This window comes from Penaeus vannamei, chromosome 23 (assembly GCF_042767895.1).
Source record: "Penaeus vannamei isolate JL-2024 chromosome 23, ASM4276789v1, whole genome shotgun sequence".
Taxonomy (NCBI): Eukaryota; Metazoa; Arthropoda; class Malacostraca; order Decapoda; family Penaeidae; genus Penaeus; species Penaeus vannamei.
The window spans coordinates 24072854-24083590 of record NC_091571.1 but is presented as its reverse complement, the minus strand read 5'-3'; the positions used below and the strand labels follow the sequence as shown (position 1 = coordinate 24083590).

At 35.8% G+C, this 10737-nt stretch overlaps 1 protein-coding gene across 1 annotated transcript in view; it reads left to right on the top strand.

Annotated features, from left to right (window-relative positions):
• The window catches only part of Rop (Syntaxin-binding protein Rop), a 20776-nt gene extending 10429 nt beyond the window's left edge, over positions 1–10347 (top strand). Inside the window, exons 5-11 of the mRNA XM_027371018.2 lie at positions 778–958; positions 1232–1400; positions 1990–2202; positions 3407–3627; positions 4149–4339; positions 5451–5602; positions 5869–10347. Of these exons, the coding sequence (XP_027226819.1) occupies positions 778–958; positions 1232–1400; positions 1990–2202; positions 3407–3627; positions 4149–4339; positions 5451–5602; positions 5869–5927 (1186 nt within the window). The 3' untranslated portion in view covers positions 5928–10347. The remainder of the gene's footprint in view (positions 1–777; positions 959–1231; positions 1401–1989; positions 2203–3406; positions 3628–4148; positions 4340–5450; positions 5603–5868) is intronic.
• Positions 10348–10737: the final 390 nt, after the last annotated feature.

The following is a 10737-nucleotide window of genomic DNA, read 5'->3' as shown; positions in this document are numbered from 1 at the left end:
AACTCCATTTTGTTAGAGCACTGTGGAGCCATCTGTGTGGACACACATTTCACGAAACAGCTACAGTGGGCATTACATGTTTCCGATGTAACTGGAGTAGAGGATATTGATTACAAGTTGTTTTAAGATGAACTATCTGTTGCTTTGACATCACTACCATCACTTATTGTATGACAAATAGTTTTCTTAATGTTATTCTTTTTTTTTTATTTGTGTAAGTATTACACACAAAATATCAAGTAACATCTCAATTTTAGGCAGGAAACCTGTTGCCAAGAATAAGGTTATCAGATCAACATTGTAGATTTTTTGCCCACCCTGCTTTAAGATAGTTTTCAACAAGGTTGGAATTCTTCTGAGTTTTGTTACTTTCATGATGCATTTTTTACTGATGGATCAGAATGCTTACAGAGCCATTAGGTACAGCGAATTTGGGGATGTATTGCTTTATCGATTAGGCAAGGGATTCAGATGGTAGCAAATTTTTAAACACCAATTCATAAATAGATAACCTATTAGTGGAGTATTGATGACTTTGATAATGTCTGCTTATGGTAAAGTGGCAGTGACATTTGACAAAGAGGCGACAAGAGTGTATGTGATTAGTTACTGTGAATGGCAAGAGTCTATGTAAGGTTTTTATGTAATTATAGTTGGTATCCTGTTGTGTATGGTAGATATTTCTTTGTAAACTTGTAGTAATGAATAACAAGGATTTGGGAATGATGAATATGGATTTTTGTATTTTGGGCTCACTTAGTGTTCTCTTTTTACCAGATATCGAGGTGAATTTGAGCGAAATGTTGAACTGGCTCAGCTGCTGCAGCAAAGGCTAGATGGCTACAAGGCTGATGAACCCTCTATGGGTGAAGGACCAGAGAAGGCACGCTCACAAGTGCTCATCCTGGATCGTGGATTTGATTGCTATTCTCCACTCTTGCATGAACTTACTCTGCAGGTGAATTGCTTTTTCAAGGTTGATAGCTGATAGATATTAGTAGTTTGAAATAAAGGTTACTTGTCTAGCAAGTTAATCATTCAAATATAATCAACATGTGATGGAAAAGATTAACATCTTCCTATACATTATAGAGGTAAAATTTTTGCCATTAAATATGGTCTATTTCTTTTTACAAGCTTTTGTGTTAATTGAAGATTTTTGTAGTACAGTCAGAAGCATATTGAATTACCAGATATTGAATTCAGTTTTCATGCAGTGATTTGTTTTCAGGCAATGGCATATGATTTGTTGGATATTAAGAATGATGTGTACAAGTATGAGGCCACTCAAGGAGAAAGTGAAAAGGAAGTCCTACTTGATGAGAATGATGACCTCTGGGTTGACCTGCGCCATCAGCATATTGCTGTTGTCTCTCAGAATGTGACTAAAAAGATGAAAGGCAAGTACAAGTTCATTTTCATAGAATTAGATTGTTGGTAGATAATTGATAATGTGGAGGGTTGTAAATATTGGAACATTGCAATTATGATTTAAAGAATGTAATTAGAATATCAGAATCAGTTATATCTTGACTCTCTCAACCATACAATAATTGTTTGAAATTGGTACATACAAGTCACCAGTCATGCAGTGCTACAAATACCATTGATAATAATGTTAATTCAAATGAACCCTAACCTTCAGATTATAACTATCAAGAAATGTATCTTAATGAAAAAAGGAAGGGGTATTGAGTATTTATAGAAAATACTTTGCTTTAAAAGGAAGCTGTAAGAACAATGAACAGAAACTTTCCAATGCATAAAGGGATGCAAAAGGGGAAGCTTATTGCTATATGGCTCAGAAATAAAGTCATAGAAATGAAGGAATGTTCAAGTGGTTGCATATTTTGTTGTACATAGAGAGAGCATATAGTTAGAAATGAAGCCTAGAAAACCGGCTGTTCACAAGTATTATTCTAAATTTATTAGATTTATATAGTTATAAGGTACCAAGATTATAGTAATTAAAAAAATAATCTATTGCAGAGTTCATGGCCACCAAGCGTAACATGGGCACAGACAAATCCTCCATGAAGGACTTATCACAGATGATCAAGAAAATGCCCCAGTATCAGAAAGAGCTCTCCAAGTACTCCACTCATCTCAACTTGGCTGAGAACTGCATGAAGAAATACCAGGGCTATGTTGATAAGCTGTGCAAGGTAGAACAGGATCTTGCCATGGGAACTGATGCAGAAGGTGAGTGCAGTATTTATTTTTTTATTGGAGAAGGATAGGATAGCTTGGAAATTAATGCATGTATTGTAGAAATATGTGAAAATGTTTAAGCATGTGTATAACATTCAGACGTTCATTCCTATAATATTCAGGAATATGAATAGAAATAATGACTGGAGTAAAACTGTTTTCGTAGAGATAGCTTCTTTTTCTTTTTCTTTTTCCCCCTTTCATTCAGACATCGACTTGAACAAAAATGGAAAAACAGTGTCCTTAAAAGTATCTAGTGAAAATGTAGGATGATGTGATGCTCAAAAAAACAGGTCACTGTTCTTGCTCATTGTTAGCTATGCGTATGAAAATACATCTTGTTTAGCGAGCTATTATATTGGAGGAATAAATTATACATTTCTCGTGTCAGTAAGAGTGCATTGTTAACCGCTTGGATCTGGATACTTCACTGCCCGTGCTTGGCCCAAAATACGGGCATTATGATAACTTGAGTGGCCTCTCCATGCCTTCCCTTTACAATGTTTTCTCTTTTTCTGCATAAGAGTTTTCATTCCCCCCCCCCCCCCCCCCCCCACACACACACACACACATTTTTTAGTCTCGATTTGTCATTGTATTTCCTTTATCTAGATGGCATTAGACTTAACCTTGCACAGACTACATATCATCTCTCTCAGTAGCCCATAACATTTTGTTATTTGTGTAATTTTAAATAATATTATCAAATTTTCTGTAATACATGATACGCTGCCGGGCACAGTGGGCAGGAATAGGATCTTGAGCATGGAAATAGTGTCCTACCTGGAGCCAGCATTCTTCCAGTTATAGCTCACAGATGGTGCATTCCATACTCATTTATCAATGGAAATATTACAAAGCTCCTTCCCAAAATGCTCACTAAGTCTAATCACCCTCCAAGAGCTTTGTGTACTCATAGCGAATCATTCCTGGCACCTTGGCCCTGAAATTCTCATGACGGCAAGTTCCCGTTAAGCCAATTTTTTTTTTTTCTTTTTTCTTTTTGATCTGATGGTCACTTCATCCAGATTTTAGGGGTTATCAACCCCTTACAAAATTACAGACTGACTATCTAATAAGCATTTTCATACTGATGTCCTTAGTGTGATAAATTTTGATTGGAAAATTTTGTGTTTTTTTCTCTTTTCTTGTATATACTGTAGTATGCATAATTTTCTTCATATTCCCCAAATAGGTGAGAAGATCAAGGACCACATGAAGAACATCATCCCCATTTTGCTTGACCAGAACGTTAAGGAAGAAGACAAGCTGCGCGTGATCTTGCTTTACATCCTGGCCAAGAATGGCATCTCCAATGAAAATCTGGAGAAGTTGCTTCAGCATGCTCAAATTTCCTCCTCAGAAAAGGCTACCATTAACAACCTGGCACACCTTGGTGTCAATGTTGTTGTAGAGGTATGATAATTATTTATGAATTTTTTGCTCCTCCTTGGGTTACATGTCTTGTATAATTCTTTAAGCTATTTGCTTTGTTTTGTAAGATACAGAATCATGAATGGATGAAATTATTCTTTTGCAACTTTGCAGAGGTATTTTACAACAGTCCTGTAGTTGTCTTGAATTTGACTGTATGATTGCATTTTACAGTTACAGTTAAGAGTTTGATACTTTAATGGTTTCCATTTGTAAGTTATGTATGGTACATAGTCATTACTTTTTAAGAAGCTTTAAATTCTGCCTAATTTAACGTTTTTATATATACCACATTTTTGTTTTGTAAATCATCATTACCATTATTTTTCATTCTTAGATATTGAATGCTTTCATTTATTCTTAATATTTGATAGATTCACTCACAGCATATTTATTATGAACCTTTCTTTCAGGGTGGCAAACTGAAGAAAGGGTGATTAGTTTGATTATTCTTATTCAATTGATTCACTCACAGCATATTTATTGTGTAACCTTTCTTTTAGGGCGGCAAACAACGTAAGCCTTACCAAATACAGCGAAAAGAGCGCATCACCGAGCAGACCTACCAGATGTCCCGATGGACACCCACAATCAAGGACATCATGGAGGACTGCATTGATGGCAAGCTGGAGGAGAAACATTTCCCTTACCTTGCTGGACGCTCAGCTGCCATGCCTAGAACTGCGCCATCCAGGTAAGCTGGAACATCAAAGTTGTTCAGCTTTTCTTCATTGTTTTCGTATTTGAAAATATTTGAAGAATCTAAAACATTTCATACTATAGTGATGCTACAAAAGTTTTTACTGTAGAATTTTGTAACTTGACACAGTCATATGTTGCATTGTTCTAACCTCTTTCCTTTAACACAGTTCATAATTACATAGTGTTTTTTCTGACTAATGCAAATCCTAATTGTAGTCTATGATTTATCCCCAACGATCCTGATAATGTTATGGTCCCATCATGGAAAAATCTGGGATGAGGGCCGGTTGACATGAATATGCTTTCATTGGGCAAAATGGCCATGGGCCAGGTGACACGAACTTGCCATCATGAGCAAAGGCCAGGGTGATGGAAAAGACTCACCTTGAGTGCACAAACCTCTTCGAGTGTGATATGACTCATTTAGTGCTTAGAAGGGGGCTTTAGCATTATTCCCATCAATAAATGAATCTGGAAAATAAGGTGTATAAGCCATCACAGGAAGGGTCGGCTCCAGGGAGGACACCATTTCTATGCCTGGCATTGTATTCCTGGCCACTGTGGCCGGCGGCGCAGATTGTATCACGAAAAATTGAAAGTTACGAAAAAATAAGATATGACACAAATAACCATTGTTCCATGTTACCATATGAAGAGATGACATGGAGTCTCTGCAAGGAAAATAAGCTATTAACATCTGGACAAAGCAAATCAAAAGACAAATATGGACATTGGAAAATGGCAAAAAAACTAAAAAAAGTTTACACAAGATAACTTTGCAAAGGGGAGGCGCAGAGTCTTGTCACTGCTCATGGGTTTTTGTGCATATTAGGGAGGTTGGCTATATAGGTAACCCACTGCCTGTATTTTAGGCACTATGAGATCTGTGATGCAACTGGATCCAGAGGGGTACATAATCTTGCATTAAGCTTGATCCTGTCTTGAAAATAATCTAAGTCCAGAGCATAGCAGACAGCAAACTGTAGGCCACTAAACAAGAAAATAAACAGTTTCATTGGGAATACCTTTATTTTAGAAGAATAAGAATAGGCATTGGTTTGTTTGTATATCCTAAAATACTATATTGTTTTTGGTCTTTCCAGTGTGAGATACAACTGGCACAAAGACAGGAGTGCCACTGCTCAGAAAAACATGCCTCGGTTGTTGGTGTTTGTTGTAGGTGGCATGACTTACTCGGAAATGCGCGCTGCTTATGAAGTTACAAAGTCTGGAAAGAACTGGGAAGTTATCATTGGTAAGTCAGATTAAGAATTCTTCCAATAATAATAATTTATCTTTGTGGAAATTTCACTCCATTTTTAAGAGGAGTTGCTTATAGAGATTCTGTTAATAATGACAGATTTATGAACTTCTTTTCTGCATTTACTTGTTTTTGAAATACTTGGGAAAAGTTAAAAATTATGAATTTTAGAAAGTTCATAGAAGTTTATGCAAGGTCTTAAAATAAATGAAAAGTCTTTCTCTCATAGGTACATAAGTTTTGTTTGTTTTTTCTTTCAGGTTCAACTCATATCTTGACGCCAAGTGACTTCTTAAGTGAGCTCCGTAATTTGAGCTGAAGCACGTGACCCCCCCATGACCCGGCCTCTCCTTCCTCCACTTCCTCCTCCTCCTCATCTCCTTCTGACTCTCCACCTCCCAAAATTCCCCCTCCTCCCCCTCCTCCCTCCCCTTGTTCGCCCCGCTCCCCACCTTCCACCGCCACCCCGACACCTGACCCCTCTCCCCTCTCTCCATCCATCCCCATCATTGATCTCATGCTTGCTCTGCTTCCTGTCTGATGCAAAGTATTTGAGGCACGATTCAAAATGTACGTCTTCCATGAGTAGAGTCAATGATTGCCTGTTTTCTTATGCAAAACTGGAGTGTGGTGTTATTGATGAACTCAGGAGAGGTTTCTAGAATCGTGGCTGATGGGACTGGCAGCACTGCATCCTGTCAGGGCATGAAATCCGCTGATTTCAAGAGGTTGTAATTGATTGTAGCTTATTCAAAAGCTCAAACTTGCAAGTTGTGCAGTAATCTCTTACATATTGGTAAGTCTTGTTTGAAACATCAGTATTATGATTCTATTATATATGAGTTGCAGGATGCAGCAGTTAATGCTCCCCAAATTCTTTGCAATGTAATATTTCAATTCTCTGTGTATTTTAAACATTCAACAGTTTCAAATGTCATAGTATAGTGCTAGCGCATCCCTTATACCTTCATATGTGTCAGAGTTAGCTAGTTTGAACACAAGGTGATAAAGCTGTAAGGCTACAGAGAGCCAAGCAAGCTGATGTAAGGATAAGCCAAAGGTGCATATAGCTAACATGGCACATGCTAGCTACAGTGCACTGCTAAGTCAGAAGCTTTTCTAGCCCTTTTCTTGGACTTTTCACTGATTTCTATGTGATAGAATAACTGAAATGTGAATACTCATAACAATGTAAGCAGTGCCTTTCAAAAACTTCTTATTCTTATTGTCTATCAAATTTTCTTCTTTGTCAGCTTTGGAATAGGTGTTTATTGGCTCCTTGTTTTTTGTTAAAAGGCCAAGGAATAACGTGGAATCTGACCAAATGATTATTTGAATTAGCAAGCCTGCAGGTGTTAGCTTTGGAGAAGAAAAAAATATGCTTACATGTTATGTAATGCACCACATTTCTTTCTTTTGAAATGCCTCATTTTCTTTGTTTTATTAATTTTAGAGAAGGAACTAAAGAATGTTTGGATTTACTTCACTGAGTAATCACTTGAATTCTCCTTATTTGATTATGATTTTAGCAATGCACTGTTAGCCTTCATAATCCATTGTGTTGTGGCAGGTTGGAGCTGCGAAAATGTGAAATGACAAACAATTTTTAACTCCATTGTATGTTGTCAGACAGTAGAGCATTTAATTTGTTAATTGGAAAACATAACTGGAATGGAGCTGAAAGTCGTTTGTCATGTCACAAACGAAAAATAATAAAAAGTCTTATCTGTGACCTAGTTAATTTTGGTGTGTGCTGGGTCATGGTTAATTGCCTAACTGGGGTGTTAGGCTCTCCATATGCAATCTTGAACTTTCCCACCAATCGTATAAGCCTGGGCTTACTCATCTGTTTGAAAATAGTAGTGTGTGGTCCTCAACTCTTTTTTGGTTCCTGTCTTCTCAACAGGTGACATTATTTACCTTTGATTCCTGAGGCCATGGAAGACAAGAAGACAAGCTGGGTATCATGCTCAGAATTTGGTTTGAATGAGCGTATTTGAGAAAAATGCACAAAAAAACAAAAAAACATAAAAAAAAATACAAAAAACAAAAAAAGATATAAAAGGACGAATGAATGAAAAGAGGTGTCAGCATTTCCAACTGACAAGAGAAACGGGAGAGATTTTGATCAGCAACATTGTTGACATCCAACAGAATATTAACCTCACTTGACCAGACCATCAAACGTTTACTGTATGACATATCTTGAACTACCCTCATTGTATTGTTCACATTATATCCAATTTCATGTTCACTGCATTTATCCAGATCATTTATTATTCGTAGTCATCTGCATTTCTCCTGCCTTTATTCCAAATGTGCCCGTGGCGGTTGGTATATTTTTAGTCCCTTGATCTTGATATCGTTGGTGTAGTCTATTAGACTTGTATTGTTGACTTTAAAAGACCAAGCTTGTGATTAGCAACCACTGTGGTTATGATAGGGTTTTATAATTAGAAGTGTGGAGTGGATTAATAAATATTCATTATTTAGGAAATACATTTTAAGGGATTTTGCTGTAAACATTCAGTGATTGGATATCAATGGTTATTTCGTTAAAAACTTTTTAGAAATTGATATTAGATATCAAAGCTTTAAAATCAAATCATCAAATTTAGAAAGAACTTTTGAATGCTATCTTCATGTTTCAGCTAACTTTTTGAATGATGCTATTACTTGAATTCCATGCTTGAAAAAAGCATGGAAATGGAAACACTAAAATTGTGATCAAGGTGTTTGTCATTTTACTATATCAGGAGTTGCTGGTGTTTATATTAATGGTTCTCTCTTTTTTTCTTATCTTATCATAAAATGCTTCAGCAATACAATGAAAAGTTTTTCCTACAGTAATCTTTGTAATAGAGAGAGTTGTGATGGTTGACATGATGGATTCCAAACATTCCACTTGTTACTTAGATTTACAGAGGGATGCTGAAGCATCAAGATGTGAGTTTAATCCATAGGGAAACTATATTTCAGTGATCTAGTCTACATATATTAAAATGTATTACTGATAAACATAGGTTAAGGAGATGCACCCAAGAAGAGCAAAAGCCAGTGATTTGTACCTATTGTTATTTCCATTTTTCTTTAAATGGTTGTACTTAATTATATATTATTTTCAATAGTTAGATCTTTGATTTTGCAATAGTAACATTCTGCTGGCTGGATGCTCATATTATGCAATGAATATTTACCATGGTTTTAGATTGATTTATCAGTTATGTAGTGTTAATGCTAGAAGCAATAACCTCTGTAGTCATGCTGCTTTTATGGTAAATAGCTGTTTTTAGCTTTTGAGTATGACACAGGTTGAGAAAACACAAATTTTTGCTGTACAGTAGCAAGAAAATAAACAGAGGAGGGCAGAAGCAGTAATCAGCAGATTATTTCACTGATTAGTATATAAGTATTTTATTGTTATTTGCCCTGTTGAGCTTGTAAGTAGGCAATTGGTAAGCAAGAATCTTGGGGGACTTTTATGTAGTTATTGTGGGAGCACTCAAGTAGTAACTTGGGTGGCTTTCGCAATTATTTGGGCAGTGCTAAAACAATTTCATCCCTCCTTAAGCAAACATTTGGATTACATAAGAATTACTGCACTCAACCAAGTATTACTTATGGTCTTTAGCATTTGTCATTATCGGTAGGGTACAAGATAAATTTTATTATATTGTGTGGCGTATCAGTGACCTGTTCAAACAGATTGGGATTTCAAGCTACAGAGTAAGTCCTACCTTAAAATTGAATTAGACCTGTTAGGGATATCTCTAGTATCTTAGATTGCATTATGAAGCAGCTGGTAGGCTCATTATTTAAGGTGACTAGAAAAGTGAAGTACTGTTTAGAACATGTTTGGCATCAAATTCGTGGTTGTGCACCATCAACCAAGTTACCATCTCTTAGCCTCTGCCTTATTGTTGATGAATTTATTGATTTCCTTTTACTATGAAAGTAAAAGAGCATGGTAAAAGGAAATTGACATGAGAATCTTTCATTTAGTAAATGTTCATTAAAAGAAAGACAAAAAATATTATTAGCATGACTGCTACTTGCAAGATGTGCGGTGAATGTACTTACACATGCTGGGTCGTGTTTATGAGTGTTGGTCCTGAAAATTGACTTGGTGTGGTTCGTTGCATTGTTGCCATACATAAGGGAGGGCCTATCAAAACAACCCATGTGAAAACTACTATTCTCGCACTTTTTAACTTGCATTTTCCATGAAAAGTTTATGTAATGGAAAATCCACATTTTTTGACATCTAACAGCAATTTTCAAAGAAATTAAGGGTAAAAAAATACAAGTTCAGTATTGGTCAGCTACAATTTTAGTAGTAAAGCTTAAAGAAGGGTAGAACATAACAAGGGCTTAATTCAATTCACATTCAACGAACTTTCCCTTCTCGGTAAAAGCAAAGCAAAAATAACAACAATGGACCCTGTTTAGATATATAATTTTTAGATGTGTATATATGATTGTTTATAGGATTGTTGCTTATTTCAGTGTTGGTTAAAAGTAATTGGTTGTAAATAATTAGTCTAAGGATTATTTAACATTCTTCTTTTTCCGACAGGGTCACCAAGGTCTTGTTTTTTCCAATTTTTCTGTCTGTTATCTCGACTGATTTTTGACCAGTATGACATAATGCCATATGCCTGAGTATTTTGAAGATGTCTAGCATATCTGAGCATGTTTGTTTTTATTGATTAGAATGAATAAATAACTGAAAATGTGAACAGTCTTATAAATCTAACCAGGAATTTGTAATGTATCTTTGTAAGGGTAAAGTCACAGAATGAGAATTATTTATATCAAAACAATAATAGCAGATTTTGGAGCGGTTTATGATGGAAAAATTAGAGCAGGCATATGGCTGTGTATCCTAGACATTCCCACATTTGTCCAGCTCCATACTCTGTGTTGTCTTGTCCTGTTGGCTATTATGCCTTCTCTTATCAATATATATGTCATTAGTCAAGTCTTTGTTTCGTATTATCCTTATGAAGTGTTTTTTAAATCTACATAAAAGTATGAAATTACGAATTCCACATCTTTAAGGATCAGTATTTAACTTTGTAGTGGAATTCGTTCAGAGAAAGAACAAAAGTGAATACCAACAAAAGTGA